This window comes from Carlito syrichta, unplaced genomic scaffold (genome assembly GCF_000164805.1).
Source record: "Carlito syrichta isolate Samal-C Ts95f unplaced genomic scaffold, Tarsius_syrichta-2.0.1 Scaffold316465, whole genome shotgun sequence".
NCBI lineage: Eukaryota > Metazoa > Chordata > Mammalia > Primates > Tarsiidae > Carlito > Carlito syrichta.
Genome location: NW_007260561.1, coordinates 977,926 through 1,001,818, shown reverse-complemented (window position 1 = coordinate 1,001,818; position 23,893 = coordinate 977,926). Strand labels below are relative to the sequence as shown.

Below are 23,893 nucleotides of genomic sequence, written 5' to 3'. Positions count from 1 at the left end.
CTCAAAAAAAAAAAAAAAGTGATTAAAAAAAAGTACCTAAAATCGACTGTCAGTTGTAAAACAGACATTTTTCTCCTGAAACCAACTAAAAACCACATTTTTAGCATGCTAAAATAATTAGTTTATGTCCCCCTTTCCCCAGATACCATGGAACTGAAAGAATAATGAAAATAAAAGTAAGCCCAAGGATTACAGGAAAGGCTAGATTGACCGTTAGGTGACCTGAAGGGTGAAAATACTCAGTGCCTGATAAAGCAGGTGGGATCAGATCATTTGAGGAACCTACTGCCCTGCCTGAGGGAAAGAGACCCTTCCAAAGTGACTTTCCTCAGAAGCAGCTCCTATTAGCATAAGATTGCTTGGGCCTCTGGCACTCACAGGGTGATTAAAACGCTGTGTCTGTCCTCTGCTGTCTGAGCAAGGGACCTCCAGTGTGACTGTTAAGGCCAGAAAAAAAGGACTGATTTCCAAATAGCTGGTGGTTTCCAAAATAATCTCAGAACCTATGCAGTTAGGAGAAAAATAACCAGCACTCACTAGAGTTTTTAAACTTTGAAGGCAGGCAGCCTCATCCCTAGAAACGAGGATGTACTAAGGCTGTTAGAATTTTCAAGAAAAATACGAATTTTTTTTTCCTCTCTTCATTAAAAGTCAAGGCTGACACATCATTTTCTTGCCATCTCTTTTTGTGTGGCTGAAGTTTTTTTTTTCTGATTTGCTGACATATATAGGGAGTAACCATGTAGGGGTCCCCACTTCACATGGAGAATTTTTGGTCCCTCTCCCCGTCTTATCCAGGCCCTGGGCTTTGTCCTTTGTTTCTGCTGAAAACTTGAAGTGATTAGAGATTGGCAGATGGGTGCCTTGTGAGCCCTTGTGCTTTTATTGCCTCTTGTGCCTTTGGATCCTATTGGGTTTCCAGCCTCTGAGGAATTCTCATGCTTTCTTTTTGAAAGTTTAGGCATGCCTGTTAAAGTAGGTTTTATATCTTACCCAGCATTATTAGATATTTTGTTATCAGGAAGGTTTTCATGATATGCAATACAGTGCTGTTCAAAGCTACAAAAACTATATAGAACTTTTTTTTTTTCAATTGAGGGTAAATTCACATAACAGAAAAGTAATCATTTTAAAGTGTACAATTCAGTGACATTTATGTACATTTACAGTGTAGCTACAGTAGTTTCTCTGTTGAGTCCCAAAATATTTTCTTTCTTTCTTTTTTTTGAATTGGGGTCTCCCTCTGTCACCTAGGCTGGAGTGCAGTGGCACACTCACTGCCACCACAGCTTTGACCTGCTGGACTCAGGCGATCCTTCCACCTTAACCTTCCAAGTAACTGGAACTACAGGCACGAGCCATCATGTCCAGCTAATTTTTTTATTTATTGTAGAGATAAGGTGTTGCCCAGACTGGTCTTTAACCCTGGCCTCAGGCAATCCTCTCACCTTGGCCTCCCAAAGTGCTGGGATTACAGGCGAGAGCCATTGCGCATGGCCCCAAAACATTTTCATAATCTCCAAAGGAAACCCTATACCCAGTAGGAACTTTCACCAGTTCCAGGTAACCAACAATCTGCCTTCTGTCTCTAGTCTCTATCAGTTTACCTATTCTGGACATTTTATATAAATGGAATCATACAATTTGTGACCTTTTGTGCCAGGCTTCTTTCACTTACTGTAGGATTCACCCATGTTGCAGCATGTATCAAAATTTCATTCCTTTTATAACCTACTAATATTCCAGTATATGGATATACCATATTTTATGTAATGATTAGTTAGTAGACGTTTGAGTCTTTTTCCTATCTTTTGGCTATTGTAAATAATGCTGCTGTGGGCGTTCATGTATTAGTTTTTGTTTAAATATCTGTTTTCACTTCTTCTGACTATCAACCTAGGAGCAGAATTGCTGGGTCATATATTAGCTTTATGTTTAACATCTTGAGAAATTGTCTAAGTGTTTTGCATAGTGACTGCACCATTTTATAACCCTGCCAGCAATACACGGTACTAGAGGTCCAATTTTTCCACTTCCTCACCAACACTTGTTATTTTCTGTTGTGTTTTGGTTTTGTTTTCCATTCCTTATCACATCCTTTACTTCTAGACAAGATAAAATCTATTCTTATTTTCTTTTTTTTTTTTTTTTGAGTTGGAGTCTCACTCTGTTGCCCAGGCTGGAGTGGACCGCTCCCGGCCGCCACAAGCCTCGACCTGCTAGGCTCCGGCGATCCTTCTGCCTCAGCCTTCCAAGTAGCTGGAACTACAGGCGTGCGCTACCATGCCCGGTTAATTTTTGATTTATTGTAGAAATGAGGTCTCGCCAAGTTGCTGAGGTGGATCTCGAACCCGTGGGCTCAGGCTATCCACTCACCTCAGCCTCCCAAAGGCACGGTATTACAGGCTGAGCCACCGAGCCTGGCTTCTTATTTTGGAGGTAGTTTCAAGTGTCCATATTTCTTAAGCTGCATTCAAGGAACTCATGTCTTAACTAATTTTGGGTGTCGCCTCTCTTCAACTTGTATATGAAACCCCAGCAGATTTAACATTGGCATCCAACATCTAGTAAAACCTTTTACATGTTCTTCCAACCAATCAAATTTGAGGTTCTCAACATTTTCTGTGTCAACAAAAGAAGATGTGGAATTAGTAGATTCGATGAAGACCTGTTTTTTCTTTGCCACATTGGACTTCTAGACGCCATTTGAATTGGATTTGGAAGATGGGGAAGTATAGATGTTTCTTGGCGTGAGTCTCTTAACAGGAGAGAAGCAGAAGAGTGAGACAATGAAGAGACTGGCTATTGACTGCAGGGCACTGCCAACCTCTGTGTTGGTGGTATTAGCTAGATTTGGGACAGCCAAGTTACCCTGAGAGGAGTTACTTGAAAGTGTTACAACCATTGTTTAGTTTGAATAAATCCATGTGGGTAGGAGCTATGCCAGGAGCAGCAGCCCCAGCCTGGCCACCATTGCTCTGCCCACAGCCCATTTGTCAGTATGTGTCACATCTTGCTGGATACTGGGTACATGGTGAACGGTGGGTTCTAGGTGAATGAAGGCAAGTTCTTTTTTTTTCTTTTTAATAGCCATTGAGCTGGGTATGGTGGCTCATGCCTGTAATTCCAGCACTTTGGCAGGGCGGAGGCAAGAGGACTGATTGAGCCCACGAGTTCGAGATCAGTCTGGGCAACAGGGTGAGACTTCATCTCTGCAATAAATCAAAAAATTAGTTGGGCATGGTGGCACATGGCTGTGGTTCCAGCTACTTGGATGGCTGAGGCAGAAGGATCACCTGAACCAGCAGGTCAAGGCTGTAGTGGCCATGAGCATGCCACTGCACTCTCCAGCCTGGGTGACAGAATGAGACTCCAATAAAAAATCAAAATTAGCCATCTAGTAGGTTGTGAATTGGCATATCATTCTGGTTATGATTTGCATTTCCCTAAGGACTATATTGAGCAGCTTTTTAAAAGGTAAACTAATCATGTTGTTTCTTGCTTGAAACCCACCAGTGGCTTTCCATTATACTTGGAATAAAACCTAGCCCCTTTACTCCAGCCACAGAGCCCTTCCTGATCATCCCTTGCCTCCCTCTCCTTCCATGACACATGCACACCCACCCCTTTCCTGTTCTGTGAGCACACTGAGCTCATTCTTGCTGGGAAGCTATTTCATCCCTGACTCACATGCTTCCTCTGTCTTCAAATAGCCAGCTTTTTCTTGTCATTTTGATCTCAGTGTGTTACCCCCCCTCAAGGTCTTCTTTGACTCCTCAGTCTAAAGTCAGCCACCTTCCTGTCACATCACCATTTCATTATCTCTCTGGCACTCAGTGTCTGATACTTTTCTTGCACAGTTGTCAGCTGTCTTTGCCCCCTAGAATGGAAACTCTACAAGACTTGTCTTCTTCACTGCTCAGGCTCTGGCTCCTAGATCAGTGCCTGAGGCAGTGTAGTCTCTCAATAAAAGCAGGCTTAATGCAGTAATAGATTTTTTTTCTTCTAGATTTTATATGGTTTTAAGTTCAAATAATTATCCTTGGTATGAGCTAGAGAGTTTACCTTCCTTTATTTTTTCAGTTATATTATTGTTTATTCATATAACATTTACCAACAATTCATACCTTTTCCAATGGTTTCAAATGCTTCTTTATCATATACTGGGTGTTCTAAATATATGGAAGCTTCTGGAAGCTATTTTCTTCCCTTGATTTGTTTGTGCCTAAGTTAGTATCATTCAGTTTTAATGATTCTCAAGAAGTGTTTTCATGTCTGTTTTTGGTTTGTTTTGTTGAGTTGGAGTGTCTGTCACCCAGGCTGGAGTGCAATGGCGCACACTCATGGCCACTGCAGCCTCAACCTGCTGGGGTCAGGTGATCCTTTCGCTTCAACTTTCCAAGTAGCTAGAACTACAGGCATGTGCTACCATGCCCAGCTAATTTTTTGTTTGATTTATTGTAGAGACAAGATCTCACCAAGTTGCCCAGGCTGGTCTCAAACCCCTGGGCTCAGGCAATCCTCTTGTCTCTACCTCCCAAAGTGCTGGGATTATAGGCATGAGCTATCACACCTGGCTGTCTTCATGGCTTGTGGAGTATATTAATCAATAAGATGACATAGTTTGGGTAATTTGAAGAAAATTTAATCAAGGTACTGTTTATTTAGTAAGATATTGTAGAGTTAAGGAAACCTCAAGGGCTAGATTGCTACCCCGAGCTTTAACTAATATACCTAGGTATAAATAGATAAGAAGAGGGAACTTTTGCCAGAACCCAGGGGGAAAGAGTAATGTGGAGGGGCCAGTCATGAGTGCAGCGGTGCCCTTGGTGGAAGGAATGGAGGGAATGAATGTCTAGAGCTCATTTTCCCTGCTTCCTCCTGTTTCCTGCCAACATGCTTGTTGGCTGAACACTGTCAGAAGCAAGAAGGCAGGGACCTGTAATGTGTTTCTATAAGCTGAGCCTCTGGGCACAGAGAAGGGCAGAAAGTGCAGACTGTGGATCTGGAGAACAGAATGTCCAGCACATAGGAAAAGCCTCCACTTCAAAAATATCTTGGCTCTTCTTCCATGTTTACTTTACCAGTGACCACAGTCTTATCATACTATGTACGTTAAAAGCAGCATATCTACTTGGAACCTCTTCCTGTTTTATCTGTTTGTGCTTACCTTCTAGTGACTATTTTGTTAATTTGGACCCTGTTCCTTCTCTGTTTACTTCCATCTGAAATCCAGCATATTATTTTTGGAGTTCCCTCTCTGTTCCTCCAAGCCATGTTGTACAATTACATTCTGAAGTACTAATAAACGAGGCTCCAGCTTTTGGTTAGATTCTTAGGCAGTAACACTGTTTTGTATGGCAGACACCTTTTTTCCACCACTGGTAGCTTGTGAACTTTGATCTTTATTAGAGGTGGAGACTGGATTTCCTTTAGTTTGTCAGAGTGGAATGTGATGATTCTGAGGCAGCATCCCACCTAATGAGTGTTTTGATGAGTTAAAGGTGTCTGCTCTGGCCATAGAAATGAAGAGTTGCAACATATGTTCCTGCATTTGCTTTCTTGGCATTATGCCCTCGGCTTTGGACCACCTTCCTCTTATCTTGAGTAGCTAACTTTTCCTGGCACCTCCCACTTTAATCTTTCTAATTCTTTTGCCAAGCTTCAATCTACTGGACAAGGAAAGAAGAGAAAGTTTTAATCTGCAGGATAAAGTTAGCTTAAGTTTTGAAAATATAACTAGGTGTGGCGCGGTGGCTCACGCCTTTAATTCCAGTGCTTTGGTATGTGGAGGCAAGAGGATTGCCTGAGCCCACGGGTTCAAGACCAGCCTGGGGAACATGACGAGACCTTATCTCTATCATAAATAAAAGAAATTAGTCAGGTGTGGTGATGCACGCCTGTAGTTCCAGCAACATGGAAGGCTGAGGTATAAGACTCGCCTGAGCACAGCAGGTCAAGGCTGCGGTAACCATGAGCATGTCAGTGCACTCCAACCTGGGCAACAGAGTGAGACTCTGACTCAAAAAAGAAAACACAACTAGAGAAAGCCTTACTCTAACTTAACAGAGAAATTTAAAGAATTTTTAAAAATTTAAAATTTGATCTTTTGAGAATAATTTGTCACCAATTGAGGAAAAAAAACCCCTGAGAGTTAAAAAAAAAAAAGTTATCCTCTCTGACCACTCATTGTCTTTACCATGTGGAAACATGTAAGGTATTAAGAGTAGAAGGGACAGTCAACGTCACTGAGTCTGTCTCCCTTTCTTTGCAGATGAGTCTGCATATTCAGAAAGGGATTGATTTGCCCATACAGTGGCAAGTGATGGAGGTTGAGTGAGAACCCCATTCTTCTGAATTTATGTTCTGTCCACTAGACCAACTTTTTTCTCCTTTTGATTATAGGACTGACTTTCTAGTATAGATGGCTAACCTATTATCTTTTCTTGTGGGCATGTATTAGATCTCAAGCTAGATGGGAAGCAATTTGAAGACAGTAACCATGTCTTATACTTTTAAATCCATCACGGTACTTCATACAAATATGCATATGTAGAGTACATGTTTTACACACTGACTGATAAGTGTCTGTTGAATTGAACAGACTGATGCTCTTTGTTAAAGAATAATGACTTAGGACAAAAGAGTTTCTAAAGACAAAGGCATTAGAGAAATAAAATGTAGGCAGTGCTTAGTTGGGAAAGAGTCTGAAGGGTTCTAATAAGTTAAGGATCTTCTTGAGGATTATGTTGACAATCTGTCATTTAGCTGAGGCCTGGATAAAGAAAAAGAGATCATACAAGCAAGTTAAGCTGAGAAAATGTTTGGTTTTAGAGGGAGTGGAAGGGAGTTTTTATTTTGAGCAGATAGAGATCTTCTTGGGTCTCTTGTAGACTGGGTGGGGAGTACGGGGATAAAGGAAATATGCTATGTGGACGGATAACAGGGATATTTCCATACAGATATTATTTTCAGAGACACTTTCAAGCAAACACATGTCTTCCTGTTTTTGCTCCTTCAAGGGAGATGTTCAAGCATTTTTATGTTTCTTTTTATTGAGTTGCCTTGCGTCGTTGAGTATGAGATGAGTATAGTTAGAGTAGAAAGTGTAGAGGAATCTTCTTCCTTAATTTCTGAGTGCTCTGTGAGGAGTAGGAGCCATCTGGATGTCAGAAAAGGAAGCTCTTAATGAGTTCCTTTTTGTGTTGCTCTCAAGACTTTGCATTGATTGTTAAATTCACTTTAACTTCCTTTTCTATGGTATAAAAGGAGGCAATTCCAAGGGCTCCATGATGGACATATGAACCAGCAACTGTTGCTCTGTGTTTTGTGCTTCTCCTCGCTCTCCATATCCACAGCCCTGCAGGTACCTACTGTAGGGAACTCTGACCCATCCTTTTTGTCCATGGTGCTTGATCTATGCTGCTTCCAGGTGGCTCGACCCTCCTTTGAGACAGACATCAATTGCAAAGATCAGAGTGGGTTGGCTTTTGAAGAGGTTTTTCACATTCTGCTTTGCAAACCTTTTGAGAGATGTGGTGTTCCTTTCATGTTTCTATTCCATCTGTCTCTCGAAAGGGCAAAGGGAGTGTCTTCATATGACCGGGGAGCTATTGATGTTGGCTGCAAATTCATTTCAAATTAATTTCTACATTTTTGTCGTAGGCATCTAACAGCCATTGTATTCCCTTGATCTTGACATTGCTCTAGCAAGGCTGCCAGTGAGCAATAAGAGGAACAATTTCTGTAACTCTTTAAAGCAAGAACAAAATAAAAGTTCTAATTCATCAAGGCAATTATATTAAATGTCATTCTTAGTTTCTTCCTTTGTATACTGGGTCCCAAGTCATATAGGATTGTATTCGTTATCTAGCTGAACTTCTAGTGAAACCTTGTCAAGCATCCATAATACATTTATTGAATACCAACTGTCCCTCTGTTTCCCAGACACTCTGGGATTTCAACTAAACCATTTTCTATTCCTACAACAACCCTACAAGATAGTTATTATTGTTGTATTATACAAGAAAAAATAATAAGTCTAAATTTTAGCCTTATTTACCTAAGTCCCACAGCAGGTATGTATATGAGAATTGCCTTTGACCTATTGAGTCCAAAATCTTTTCTCTTTGCATTATACCAGGGGGCTATAAGTGACCCAATCTAGCCTGCCACCTGTTGTTTTATTAGAACATGGACATACCCATTTGCTTATATCTTTTCTAGAATTGTTTTCACACTACTGTGGCAGAGTGAGTAGTGGCAACAGAAACGTGGTGACCCACAAAGAAAATAGTTAATATCTGGAGCTTTAAGAAAACTTTGGTAACCCCTGCACTATACTATTGCTCATAGTGACCATGTCATTGGCAAATAGGACAGTTTTTCTGGCTATACATTGCAGGCATATAAACTTAGAGTCTATCATCAATCTGTCCGCATCATTTTTTTTTCTTTTTATTTCATTTTGTCTTTTAGATATTTTTGTTATGATTTTTTTGAGGTAGTTAGTGGCTTTTACCTCTGAATCTAAATGCCAGTTAGGAATAGTTTGATTTATTTATTTAGAGATTTCCTATCAGGAATCTTATAATAGATTGTTTGAGATTTGAAATGGTTTCATGAAGCATAAATTTTTCAGCAGGACTTTCTTTCTTGAGGGGGAAAAGATCAGATAATCATGTAGCCTTCAAGCAAGTTCTGCTACTTTCATGTTAAAAAGGGAACTACCTCTGTGTTTTTAGTTGATGTTACATGGACAATTTCTATCCAAGATGAGATTGAAGAAATATTAATATCTGTTATATGCACCTCAGGTCTATTGGAGGGTTTGCCTTGAAGGAAGTTAGTTGTGAGGCAGCAGTTTTCAAATGTCAGTGTATATAAGAAACACTTTGGGATGCTTGTTTTAAAAAATGTAGATTCCCATGTCCACAGCTCCAGAAATTATGAATTAGTAAGTCTGCTGTAGATGCCTCTGATTCTTATAAGAAAAACATAGGTTTGAGGAGGTTAGAATCATGGCTTAATGCAATGATTCTAAGTAGTCCAAGTAAGTATATTATTCATGACTAGTGTTTTGATATTGATTCAGTTTATCTCAAAAATGTGATGTAACTATAAACTATATAAGTTTATATATAAGTTATAAATGTTTAAGTATATCATGACAAGAAATAGAATAATAAAATAAAATAATATCACTGTAAGTGTATTTTAACTACTTTCACTACCACTAATAATGACAATTACATTTTATGTTTATGCTTTCTGGTTACAGAGTTCCTCATTACGTACATCTCATTTGATTTTCATGTCAATCCTTGAGGTCGATATGCAGGGGATATAATTTCATTTATTGGTGAGATAACTGAGATTGAGAAAACAAGTAATTTTTTGTTTCAACATGGCAGAGTTAATACATAGTACATCTAGAATTCCCAGACAGCACCTCTAATTTCTAGTCTGGCATTATTTCCAATGTGCCATATTGTCCTTGTGTCACCTAATTTGATTTTTAGAGGAAAATATGATCTTTTACAACTCACTGCCTTCTGATAGGAAGGATGAACTGCCCACAGTTAAGTCCTTTGGTAGTCTTCCATAGGTGACTTGATGTATACAAGTGTGTGCAGACTGGGCAGCTCAGTTGTTTTTATGGAACACTCCCAGCATGGGAGAAGAAACCTTTCGCCTTTCTTTGACAGAAACTCTATAAGACGGGTCGTGAGATGCAGGAGAGGATCATGGACCTGCTTGTGGTGGTGGAGAATGAAGATGTAATGGTTGAGCTAATTCAAGTGAATGAGGATTTGAATAATGCTATCCTTGGATATGAGAGGTGAGCAGATGGTGTTCACTCTTTACCCCTCCTCCAATGCCAGTTTCACCAACAGTTTCTCAGCATTCTTATCAGGGTGCCTATAAGGCAACATGTTTTCTAGACCCTTGTTTCTCAAGAGGTAAGGTATTGACATTTTGGGTGGAACAGTTTTCCCTGGGGTGGCTCCTACTCAATAAATACCAGAGATGTTTCTTCTAGGTAAAATGACATTTCTAGACATCCTTAGGGTTATTGTTTTTGTTGAGAATTACTGAGAATGTTTAATTTCAAAGTGGCTATATTTCTAACTAGCTGGTGAGGAATGAGACCAGTCTGAATAAGGGAAAGAAAGGAAACAGACCTGAATTCAAACCTAGCTGGTGATTTTAGATAAGTTGCATAACTCTTCTAAGATTTAAGTATTTTTAAATCTATTATAGAGGATATTAAAACCTATTTAGAGTGGTTGGGCTTTATTTTTTGAAGATTAAATGATATAATGTATATAAAAACACTTAACTGAGTGGCTTCCATTAAGTATTAACTTCTTATCTTCCTCCCAATTAGTGTCCCATTGACCCTTTTAATTTAGTGACTTGGTTTTTTTCCACACTTCATGAGCAATCCAAAAGAATCCATGAAATAAAACCAGTAGCTAAGAAATGGTAGTTTCTTTTCACTCTAGCTCATATTTACTTCCTATTAGGGACAGGACATTGACTGAAGAGATGTGAGCTCAGTAACCATGCTTTCTTTCTAGCACTGAACAAACTCATGATCCTTACCCTTTATTTTCTGTGGAACAAATCTTTGTAAGCAGAAAAATATCCAAGGAAAACCACATTGTTTTCAGTATAGTAATGTGTTCTGGTTTTCATTTTTGAGAATTCTGTTATAAACCATCAGAACACTGTCTAAAGGCTTTCTCCGAGGGGGAATGTTTGTTTATTTGGTCTATCAGGAGATTAGATCACTTCTGTGAACAACTCCTTCTGATTGGGCTTTTAATCATGTGTGCCTAAGTGACTGTGGTAAATTTTGTGACAGAAACACTTAAGTACTAAGTTTCAGAGAGAAATTTTGGCCTCTAAAAAAGGTGCTAGCCTGCTGTTTTTTTTTCCTATTGCTGCTGTCTCAAATTACCACAAACAGTGGCTTAAAGAAACATAACTTCATTATTGTAATACGGTAATATTGTAAGATACTAAGAAGTTCTGTAGGTAAAGAGTTTAAAATGGGTGTCGAGGTATTGGCAGAGCAACAGTTCTTTTTGGACACTCTAGAGGAGAATTCATTTCCCTACCTTTTGCAACTTTTAGAGGCTGTCCACTTTCCTTGGCTCATGCCCCGCCCCCCTTTCCTCAATCTTCAAAGCCAAGAATGTCTGAGTCAGTCCTTCTTATATCATGTCACTCTTAGTGCCTCTCTCTTTCATATTTAAGAACCTTTATGGCTACATTGGGCTCATCTGTACAGTTCAGGATAACATCCCAATTAAGATCAGCTCACTAGCAAACTTCATTCCGTTTGCAATTCTGAATTTTCCCTTGTCATGTGAGCTAACATATTCACTGGTTCTATTAACTAAAACATGGATATCTTTTGATAGAGGGAGGGAGGAAGCATTAGTCTACCTGTCAGTTTGCTCTCTAGTCCCCAGAGATTCATATCCCTCTCACATGCAAAGCACATTCACCCTATCCCAGCACCCCCCAAAGATCTCCACTTATTACACCCAGGGAATAGTACAAATAAATAATTTGAAATCAGTTACTCAGGGCTTGATCTGGAAGGTTGTTTATACCTAGCACATAACTATGAGAATACAAGAAGCCAATTATAACTAGACCAAATTAAAAAGCATGTGTTTTAGAAAAATTCTTAAGCCTAAGTCCATATTCAGATTCACTTTAAGCTTTTATACTCATGTTTAGGATCATTGGAGCCAAGATGTGATAATAGTAATACTATATGTTTCTAAAGCAGCTCTCAGTTTGCAAAGCACTTCCACATTCATCCACCTATTCTATCTACCTATCTATCCTATCATCTATCTATCATCTGCCATCTGTCTGTCTATCTTTGCCCCTGAAAATAACTTTCTGAGGTTTAAATATCATTACTCCCTTTTAGCAGCTGTAGAACTGAGGTTCAGAAAGTCATATCCTTTGGTCCTATAGCTACTAGGTACTAATGCTGACACTTGAGCCTTGGACTTTGGCCTTCACTTTCACTAGTCTTTTACATTTGTTCTGTTTATTTAACTCTTTCTCCTTTACTCTCAGTGGACAAACAATGTGAAATCAAATCAAAGTTGTAAAAGGTCAATATTTTTCATAGGTATCAAGTGTCTTATAAAAATAAAGGTAAACAATGAAATAGTGAAAATTCTTTGCATGTATTTGAACTTTTGGGACAATTATTTATAATGGCAAAATAGGATATAACTTAAGTATTTGAGAATAAGAAAAATGATTAAAGGTATGATAGATTAATAAGGCAAAATATTACAGCCATTAAAATTGTATTTCTGAATAGCTAGAAAAATGCTCACAATATAATCAATTAGGATACAGAATTATGTTAAGTATTATTTTAACTAAATTTAAAAAGAGATTCACTTATACAAAAAATACTGGAATAATGTAAACAGGGTTATTTCTGGATGATGGAATTGCTCATTTAAAAAAATATTTTTCAGCCGGGCTCGGTGGCTCAGCCTGTAATCCCAGCACTTTGAGAGGCTGAGGTGAGTGGATTGCCTGCACCCGCGGGTTCAAGACCCGCCTGGGCAACTTGGCGAGACCTCATCTCTACAATCAGTCAAAAATTAGCCGGGCGTGGTAGCGCGCTCCTATAGTTCCAGCTACTTGGAAGGCCGAGGCGGAAGGATCGCTGGAGCCCAGCAGGTCGAGGCTGTGGTGACCGCGAGCGGCCACTACACTCCAGTCTGGGTGACAGAGTGAGACTCCAACTCAAAAAAAAAAAAAAAAATTTCTATTTTCTCAGTGTTCTCTAAGATTATAATACTTTATAAACTGGAAGAAAGTTACTAACGTTATTTTACTAGGAATTGAGTTAGGATGAGGCTGATTGTCTTCATTCTTAAATATCTGTGTATTTATAATTATTAAATTATTAAAATGATTAGATTTTATAGCAATTTCATATCTATTTTCTTTTAAATGCTTGTATTTTGCTAATTTAAACAGGTTTACTAGAAACCAGCAAAGGATTTTAGAGCAAAATAAGAACCAGCAAGAAGCCACCAATGTAAGTGATTAGAAATGTCATAAAATAAACAGTCGAACAATTTAATACAGTAAAATGCAAGGCTCACCTAAAACAAGTCTTAAAAAGGAGAGACGTGCATTGATAATTTGGGGTGGTTTTGGTGGTATATGTAATTACCTCAACTTCATGTTATTAAGTTATTAATAAGAAATTATAAGATTCCCTAGTGAAGCAGGTACTTATATAAAGATGGTAAGATGTGATTCATACTAATTTTGACTATTGAGAGAATTCTTCCTCAAAATGCACCCCAATAGGATCCTCTTCTCTCCAAAGGATAGGGTATGGGAGAAAGCCATGATAACCTATATGACACATTTTTTTCTTTTTTTTCCTGCTTTGTTTCCAGACTACCAGTGAGCCTTCTGCCCCATCTCATGATCTCCTTGACCTGAGTCCCAGTCCTCCGATGCCTGAGGCTTCTCTGGGAGAACTCAACACCATGAATGCTCAGCTTTCAGACTTAGGTGAATAAGCACTCGGGTCTTGTCAGATGGACAGAAGAGCTTGATGTGAAACAGTTCTCCTTAATTTCCTCATTAAATACCACCTGTAAAGGACTGAAGTCAATTTGAATATCAGAAAACTATGTCAGGAGATGTAATTACTTCCTGAAAAGTGTTGGGTCAAACCTAGTACAGGAATGGGATGTTTTCAGGGGAGGAGGTCCTTGAAACTCCATCTACTCACTTAGAATCTCACGGAATTCATCTGCCCTGGCTGTTCACCTCGATGGCCAATACTTAAAATCTACTCTGAGCCCATACACTGTTATCATTGGGTTTTTCAGGTAAAGGAATATTTGATGCAAAAGGAGAAATTGAGGAATTAAAAGCCATGATCCACATGGTGGTGAAATGTAGAGGGAAAAAACACAGGTTCTAAAGTCAGAGAAGTACCAGTTGAAATACCAGTTCTGCCACCTCTTAGCCATCCAACTTTTGAGACTTTCTTTATAAGAAAGTAACTGGTTGCTTGAAATTATTATTGTGAAGGTAAATGAACTGTTTATAAAACATTGTAGGTTTATAAAATGCATTGTAGACTTTGCTACGATGCATTTTATAAACATATATACAAAGTAAGGGTTATCCAACCCATCTAACTTATTTGTTGTCATCTACTATCCTTATTCTCAGTAAGTGTTGGAAAATTAGAAAATAAGGATGTGAAAAATGCTGAAATTCAGAAGTTGTATCAGACTAAAATCCAATTTGCTATTCTTTTATGTTATCTGGTGTTCCCAAAGCAAAAATATTTAGTGTACTGAATTCGTGGTTTTCTTATAACATTCCCCATTTCTAAAATGTTGGCTACTTGCTAATGTAGTAGGTCAGTGCGATGTATAGAATCAGTTACACTGGAGTTGCAGGTTTTTTGTTTTTGAGTTTGTATCAGGAATTTTCAGAGGTGGAAAATAGTCCCTCTAGGGTGTCTCACTTAAGATTATGAGCTTAGCTGGGTGCAGTGGCTCACGCCTATAATCCCAGCACTTTGGGAGACTGAGGTGAGAGGATTGCCTAAGCCCATGGGTTTGAGACTAGCCTGAGCAACTTGGCGAGACCTCATCTCTACAATAAATAAAAATTAGCCAGGTGGCATGATGGCGTGTGCCTGTAGTTCCAGCTACTTGGAAGGCTCAGTGGAAGGATTACCTGAGCCCAGCAGGTCGAGGCTGTGGTGGCCATGAGCATGCCATTGCACTCCAGCCTGGGTGACAGAGTGAGACTCCAACTCAAAAAAAAAAAAGATTATGGACTTGGAGCTTGAGGTGAAGGTAGACCTCAGTATACATCATAACTTTGTATTTTTGTGCTGGGCAGAGCAAGACATCCTTTCCATTCTGGGTCAGGTTGAGATTTCAGAAAACCCAATACAATAATATTTGCTACCTTTATAACAACTAATTTTTTTGTGGCCAGGATCAGTCAATCTTTCTGTCTGTCTGTTTCTCTTTCTCTCTCTCTGCCTCCCATAAATGATGCTTCTTAATTTCTCTTAGAAGAAATTTCATAATTTTATTTTGACAGAAATATCTACATTAATCGCTTCCATTTTTTTTTAATTGTGGAAAATCCAGCATAACAATTGATTGGCAAAATGTTTTAAAACCAAACAAGTCCATTTTGTATTATAGATTTCAGCTCTCCAAGTCATGAAGCCAGTCTTCATCCACAGATGGATTTGCTAGCCTTGGAAAACACAGAAATACCCCTGTAAGTACATCAGTAACACTGAGGGACTAGTAGCATGACATTTTGATTCCTTATATTTAAGAAAACATCACATAATAAAAAAAGAGACAAGAATCAGACAGACGTGAGTTTGAATCTCAGCACTACTTCCTACTAGTTATATGACATTGAATGAAATACGTAGCTACTGTGAATGTTCATTTTTCTTTTAAGAATACTTTCTAGGATTCCTACAGAGATTCAGTGAGGTGCTGTATGCAAAATTGCTACTATATCACTTGGTACATAATAAGCCTTCAATAAATTGTCTCTGTTTCTGTTATTATTTAGTGGTAACAGAAGTTAGGGAGAAAATATGGGAAATACAGTGACAAACGAGGAGGAAGAGAAATGAGATTCAGAATTAAGAATAATGCCCTACCAATTATAGAGCACTTGCTATGTGCCAGGTACTTTGTTAAGCTATTTTTGTTTATTCATGTAATCTTTGCTAAAGTTCTTGAATCAATACGGTTATCATTATTTCTTATCGTACAGTAGAAGAGACGGACACTTCTCAGACCCTCCTCTATTGAGGGGAATAGAACTTACCTAAGTTCTATTATTAGCCCATAAGTAGCAAGTCTGATGAACTGATAGTTCACCAAACAAGAAATATTCATGACCCATAGACATATGCAATGATGTTCAACTTTACTTATAGAGAAATAATGTAAATAAGCTAAAAAGTATAAAAAATGCTTACTAATTACTTTCTAATCCTCCTTATAAGCCTGTGAGGTAGGGACCACCATCATTTTCCTTTTAAAAGTGAGGAAACCGAGGCTGAGGAAGATTAATTTGCCAGTGGTTGCCCAGCTACTGCTGAAACAGGATTCAAATTCACATGGGTCTGATTTCAGTAACTGCTCTTTCTTTTCACTTAATTTTATTTTTAAAATTTTCACATAGTAAAATTGACCTTTTTTGATTTGGTGTACAGTTATATGAATTTTAAAATATGTATAGATTCCTGTAACCACTTTCATAGTCAGGATACAGAATAGGAATAGTTCCATCGCTCAAAAAAACTCCCTTGTGCTATTGCTTTACAGTCACACCCTCCTACCTCTAAACCCTAACTCCAGCAAACACCAGTCTGTTCTGTAGTGCTAAAGTTTGTCTTTGAGAATGTCATTTAAACAGAATCATACGGTATGTAATCTTTCTAGAAGAGATTGTATAAAATTGTATACTTTATGTGTTAAAGCTCATGCCCTCAGCAGTGTTATGTCTTCTTGGTTAGTTGACCCTTTTATTGTTATCTAATGTTCCTCTTTACCCCTCATAATTTTTTTGGCCCTGATATCTACTTTGCTTTTTTTTTTTTTTAAAGATACAGGGTACAAGTCAGGATTAGGTATACAAATGGTCATCATACAGGTTAAGTTTAGGCCTCCATTTGGTCCCCCCTTCACCTGTTTTGAAATCAGGTACCCTTATTAATGTTATGTGCCCCTCACCCCATTCCCTGGCATCATCCCACTACTGCCAATCCCTTTTCTATAGTATTATGATAATTTTCCAGGGTCTGCTTATGAGTGAGAACATGTGGTACTCAGTTCTTTGTTTCTGAGATAGATCACTGAATATTACAGACTCTAAATCCATCCAAGTTGCTGCAAAGTTCATTATCATGTCCTTTATGGCTGCATAATATTCCATCATGTATATGTACCACATTTTTTTAGCCAGTCCACTTTTGATGGGCAGTACAGCTGGTTCCATGTTTTTGCTATTGTGAATAATGCTACAATAAACATGTGTGTACAGGTATCTTTTTCACAAAATAATTTGAGTTCCTCCAGGTATCTTTGATATTAATAGAGCTACTCTAGCTTTCTTTTGATAAGTGGTTGCGTGGTATATCCTTTTCCATATTTTTACTTGTAACTTAACTGTATTAAAATATTTGAAGCTTCTTATTGGCAGCATATAGTTGATTTATGCATTTTTATGTATTATCATAATTTCTGTCTTTTAATTGATGTGTTTAGACCATTTCCATTTAATATTGTAATTTTATATTGGGTTTAAGTCTACCATGGTATAATTATTCTGTGTTCTCTTTTATTCTGCTCCCTTTTCCCTGCCTTTTTGAAATTATTACAATATTTCTGGTATTCCATTTTAATTTATCTATTGTGATTTTGATTGTGTCTTTCTATAGTATGTGTGTATATGTATCTACTGAGAAAAAAAGGTTGCTTTAGTGATTACTTTTTGTGAAAATGTCTTTAGTTCATCTTTGTTCCTAAAGGATATTTTCACTGGCTATAGAATTCTGGGTTCATAATTCTGTTCTTTCAGCAACTTTAAAAGATTGTTCCACTCTCTTCTGTTATGAATGATTTCTAATGAGAAAGTTACACTCATTTGAACTGTTCTTCTTTAGATAATGTATTATAGTTTACTGGCTCCTTTAATTAATTTTTCTTTTTTTCTAATTTTGAGCAGTTTGATTATGATGTGTTTGAGTACTGATTTTGTTTGTTCTGTTTTGGGTTGGCTGAGTATATTAGTTTCTTGTGACTGCCATAACAGATTACCACAAACTGAATGGCTTAAAACCACAGAAAATGATTCTCTCACAATTCTGGAGCCAAGAAGTCTGAAATTCAGCATACCCACACTCCCTCCAGGACTTTTAGGGGAAAATCTGTTCTCTGCCTCTTCCACATTCTGCTGATTTGTTGGCATTCCTTGGATAGCTTAGCTTTTGGTCACATCACTCCAATTTCTGCCAGTACTTGCACTTGGATTTTTTTCCTCTGTGTGTCTCAAATCTGCTTCTGCTCTTCTAAGATCACTTGTTATTGGATTTAGGGCTCATTCAGATAATACAGGATGATATCATTGTCATCTTAAGATCCTTAATTACATTTACAAAGAACCTTTTTCCAAATAACATTCACAGGTTCTGAGAATTAGGACATGAGCATAGCTTTTTGGGTACTACCATTTAACCCACCACATGAAACTTCTTGAATTTCTGGGCTTATATCTTTTCAACCTTTCTTTTCCTTCCTCCTTCCCTCTCCTCCCCTCCCTTTTCCTTTCTTTTTCTCTTTCCCTTCCTCTTTTTTTTCAGAACTATATGCTTTCTGCTCTCCTTCTGGAACTCTGATGTCACAATGTTAGACCCAGGTCTTTGACTTCTACATGTTTGGGGTTCTAGTCATTACTTTTTATTTTTATTCTTCCTTCTCTTATTTAGATTGGATAATTTCTATGATCTGTGTTCAAGTTTAGTGACTATTTCCTTTGTCATCTCCATTCTTTTGCTACTGAGCTCATTCTGTAAGTTTTTAAAAATTTCAGTTATTGTATTTTTTAATTCTAAAAAATTTCCATTTGGTTCTTTATATATTCTTTTTCGTTGCTGAGACTCTTTTTTTCCATTTTTCAAGAGTATTTGCAATTCTTTGTTGCAGCATTTGTACAATAGCTGTTTTAAAATTCCCATGAGATAATTTCACCATCTGTACCCTCTTGGCATTGAGATCTGTTTTCTTCTCATGCATTTTCCTGGCTCTTCATATGCCTAGTAATTTTGGATTATGTCTTGGGTATTTTTAATGTTTTATTGTAGGGCCCTTGGTCTTATTTAAATTCTGTCAAAAATGTTGACATTTTGCTTTTAGTAGATAAATAACCTGGTTAGATTCATTCCACTATTTCTGCCTGCTTTATGAGTGGTGGTTCCAGTGTCAGTTTTCTTTCTCTTTTTTTTTTTTTTTTTTTTTTGAGTTGGAGTCTCACTCAGTCGCCCAGACTGGAGTGCAGTGGCCGCTCCTGGCCACCGCAGCCTCGACCCGCTGGGCTCTGGCGATCCTTCCGCCTCAGCCTTCCAAGTAGCCAGAATTACAGGTGTGCGCTACCACGCCCAGCTGATTTTTTTGATTTATTGTAGAAATGAAGTCTCGCTGCCCAGGCGGGTCTCGAACCCATGGGCTCAGGCATTCCACTCACCTCAGCCTCCCAAAGGCGCAGGATTACAGGCTGAGCCACGAAGCCCGGCTTCTTTCTCTCTTTTTTGAGTTGGAGTCTCACTGTAGCCGGAATTACAGGCATGCGCTACCACGCCTGGCTGATTTTTTGATTTATTGTAGAGATGAGGTCTCGCTGCCCAGGCGGGTCTCGAACCTGCGGGCTCAGGCAATCCACTCACCTCAGCCTCCCAAAGGCGCGGGATTACAGGCTGAGCCACCGAGCCCGGCTTCTTTTTCTCTTTTTTGAGTTGGAGTCTCACTCTGTCACCCAGGCCAGAGTACAGTGGCACGCACTTACCTCAGCCTCGACCTGCTGGGTTCAGGTGATCTTCTGCCTCGGCTTTCCAAGTAGCTGGAACTTCAGTCTCATGCCACCACGCCCGGCTAATTTTTGTGATTTATTGTAGAGACGAGGCCTCACTAAGTTGCCCAGGCTGGTCTCAAACCCCCAGGCTCAGGCAATCCTCTCGCCTTGGCCTCCCAAAGTGCTAGAATTATAGGCTGAGCCACCATGCCCAGCCTCAGTTAAGTTTTCAAAACCGTTGCAGTGCTATTCAAATCTATCCTGCATATGTCCCACCCGGTGGCTAATCTTAAGGTCTGCATAAGCAGGTGATATGTTCAGTTCTCAATATTTTTGGCTTTTTGATTGAGGTTAGATCCAGGCATGCACAGGGTTAAAGGGTGAGCCTAGGATTTCATAAACAACTTTATGAGACTGTCTTTCTGAATTCTTCCAGCATTGTGATTTCTCTGGTACCTTCTGTTCTCTTGGGGCTCCCCTTCTTGGCTTTAGTCATAAAGCTGGAGCTTCGTTACTCTACGATACCACACACTTTTTTGAGTATGCTTGTGTCTGTGAACAAATTGCAAGTCAGAAAGGAAAAAAGCAGTGGGATTCTCCTTATCCTCTTGGGGTTAGGGCTCCTAATGGAGAGGAAGATTCCCTCACAGAGTTTTAATCTCCTATCAGGTCCCAATTGCCTCTGCTGTCACTGCAGCCAAAATGGAGTTGCCCATGGTTTAGGGTGTGAGAGAACAGAGGGAAGAGGACAAAAAAAGGGGTGAGGGATTTTTCTTCCCTGCTCAGTGAGAATCAGAGGGCTTCTCCTGGAACTCTTTTGTCTTCACTCATGGATACACTGGCTTTCAGGCTGCATTGCATTTGGTCAGGGAAAACAAAGGAGAAAAATTGGTAAATTCACCAACAGTTCTGTGATACTTGAATTCTAGTCTTCTTTCCCAACCAGCCTGCTACTGTTTACTACTTCTCAAAGTCCTCAAATAGCTGCTCTGTGCATTCTGTCCAACTTTAATAGTGACAGTCAATTGGAGAGACAGGATGAAATATGTGTTCCACTTTACCCTGAACTGGATACCCTCCTGGCTTTCTTCTTAACCTCTGCTCTGCACTGCTTCTCATCTTTCAGGAAATGATAGGTGGTAGCTTCTCTAATGGAAGGACTGAAGACTCTGGTCTTATGAGTGTTCCAGTTACAATCTAAGGTCTCAGGGGTGCCACTGCCAGGAGTCAGTGCTTTTTACCTTTAGTATTTGGCACCATGACCTGATGGGCGTTGAAACCAGGTGGTAATTGTTATGTAAAAGTAACACTATGTGCAGTCTGAAGGTACGTTTTAGGTTTTGTTTTTAGACCAAGAAAATCATCTTACTTTTTGCATTTGTGTTCTCACTGTAGGGTAATCATGCTGTGTTATCACACTATCCTAGGTTTGCCCCAAGGACCAGCCAAAACCTCACCTCAAGTCATACATATGATAATGTAAGTAACAAAACTCATTTCTGGCACTGTACCTAGTCAGCAAATTATCATGGCCAAAAAATAACTTGTGGCTGTTAATTCTCATGTTCTGCTCAATAATATGTTGATGCAGCCCGTTAGAACTTTTCCTTTGTCTTTCATCTGTTAGCAAGTGGTAATGGATCAAAATTCCGTTAGAGCTGTTTATATTTACTGTCTCCAGTTTTTTTCCTCCCATCCTCTTTGACGGACTTCAGATGAGTTCTTATCCTCACCACTGCACGGACATAGCTCTTGTTAAGGTCACCAGTGACTTCCATATTATTAAATCCCTCAGTCCTCATCAGATTTATCAGCAGCATGTGATAAAGCTGATCACTTCCTCCTCTTTTGCACACATGGCTTTCAAACACTACTCACTTGGTTCTTCTCCGACTTGTTTTCATCTCCATCTCTTTTGCTGGCCCTTCCTCTGCTGCTGACCTTTCAATGTTGGAGACCACAGGGCTCAGGCTTCAGACTTCTCAGTCTACATTCATTCCTCTATAGTCTTTTGCTCCCATATCTTGAAATAATCATTCAAATTCTGACAACCTACAAGTTTGTATCCCCATCTCGGACCCTTTCCCTAAACTCAGAACTCATATGAGAGGACCCCCCCCCAAATTTCAAATTATCTTTGGAGGGCAGGCCCCTTGTAGTAGTGCACTTGCAATTTGTTCTGCGTATCAGACGGTCAAGCAAAGTTTTTAATCTTTGAGGAAGTTGCATCATGATTGGCAGAAGAAATGTCCTGAGTTGTAGGAAACCAGTGACTGGTTCTCCCCCCTTGGCAGTGTACCTATCCATACCACACTCAGTGCTCAGCAGTTTTTGACCAAAAACGGCATGACCCCCATCCCCCACCCTCCCTAGTCACATGATTTCGCCCTGAGTGACTTTTTGTTTCTTTCCCTGGATGAAAAAAGACCACAAAGGGAAACATTTAGCCCATGTGGAAGAGGTGAAACAAAAAATGACAAAAGCACTAAAAAGCATCACAATTGAGAAGTTCAGTAACTGTTTGGAACAATTGAAAAGGTGTCTCGATAGGTGTGCTGCATTAGATGGAGAGTACTTTGAAGATGACTGAAGTTTAAACATGTAAGAAGAAATACATAATTTTTTAATAAATAAATTCTGGGTTTTTGGGGTTCCCCCCTTCATATTATCTACTTTTTACTTTACATCATCTCATGATTTCTTTCCAGTCTTCACTTTCAACCTGTCCTTCTGCAGACTTCCCGCCTCAGTAGGTGGGCTTTCAGTTGTTCAGGGGAAGACCTTGGGTAATAGTGCTTAACCTCTACCTTTTTATCTTTTACCTTCAAAATATGCCCATTATCCAGCCACTTCTCACCACCTCCACTTCTGCATCCTAGTCCAAGCCACCATCAGATGGATATTGCAGTGGCCTCTTAAGGGCCTCCTTGTTTCACCTTTTGCCTCCCTTACCTCTCACCTCACAATCTATTTTATAGAAACTAGAACTTTGTACAAAGTCAAATCATTTACGTAACTCGCCTGCTCAAAACCCCCCTGTGATTTTCTTCCTTATTTTGTTTTACTCAGTAAAAGCCTGAAATTTTCATCTGACCCATTACTGCTCCAGCCTCACCTCTTGCCCTTCTCTGCCTTAGCTCACTCTGCTCTCACCACACTGGCCTCTCCATGTCAGAGTCTGGGAACTCATATCCTCTCCAGTAGTCACAGGACTCACTTTAGTCGGGGCTGTGCTTAAGTGGCCCCAAATGATGTGGCAATCCCTGACTGTGAGCTATCAGAGCAGTGTCCCACCCCAAACTCTCTCCTCTGCATTACTCTGCTTTTTTATTAAAGCTGGTGCCATCTGACATCTGTTTACATTTGTTGATTGTCAGCTCCATGAGGGCAGGTTCACTGTCCATTTTGTTATTGCTTTATTAATAGTGCCTGGCAGCTAGTAGGTACCCAGGATCTATTTGTGGGATGAGTGAGGAAAATTATGAGAAGAGATATTAGATGTTTCTAATTAAGATTTGAATCTTTATCTTATCAGTCTATGTGCCTCTCTGTAGATTAAAGATTTATTTTTTTCCTGTTTGTGGCTGAGATTTTATATTTAGAGTGAAACAACAGGGAAATTGGACTGAGCCATACAATCCTGCTTCATTTTTAAAAGCAACATGTGTTTTTTAATTTTACAGTTTTTATGGGAAATGGGGTATGATAGGCATCAAACCAGACAGAAAAATAGTAAATTTTATAAGTAGTTATTACATAAAACACTAAAGTAATAGTTAAAAATTACTAGTTCTTATCCAGTTGAGAGTTAATGGTTCTTGGAACAGTGCATTGGAAGCCTAGGAATCTAAATAATAAAAAAAGAAAATCTTAACATAGAATGTTTGTCTTTTCTTCAGTTTCTAGATTCAAATTCAACATTACTACAGCCAGTTAGTCTACAGACCATTGCAGCAGCAGCATCAAACCAGAGGCTGCCAACTTTGCCTGGCAATCACCCAGGTACATGAGACCTTATTATTTGCATCAAATAAGCAAAATTGTGAGAATATATGAATCTGTCAGAAATATATTGGTAGCTAAAATAGAGAGAAATTATAGGAACTCATTTGCATTTTTAAGCTATATGAAACAAATTCAAGGCGATACCATTATGACTGACATTAGAAGATTGTCAGAATGCTTATGTTGAACTGAATATTGTATTTTGAACACCAAGGTAAATAAACCTTTTAAGTTTGGAAAC

At 39.0% G+C, this 23,893-nt stretch overlaps 1 protein-coding gene across 1 annotated transcript in view; it reads left to right on the top strand.

The window, feature by feature from the left end:
• The window catches only part of TOM1L1 (target of myb1 like 1 membrane trafficking protein), a 49,439-nt gene that overhangs the window by 20,151 nt on the left and 5,395 nt on the right, over positions 1-23,893 (top strand). Inside the window, exons 8-13 of the mRNA XM_008074474.2 lie at positions 9,708-9,841; positions 13,036-13,096; positions 13,467-13,584; positions 15,255-15,333; positions 21,075-21,126; positions 23,547-23,649. Of these exons, the coding sequence (XP_008072665.2) occupies positions 9,708-9,841; positions 13,036-13,096; positions 13,467-13,584; positions 15,255-15,333; positions 21,075-21,126; positions 23,547-23,649 (547 nt within the window). The remainder of the gene's footprint in view (positions 1-9,707; positions 9,842-13,035; positions 13,097-13,466; positions 13,585-15,254; positions 15,334-21,074; positions 21,127-23,546; positions 23,650-23,893) is intronic.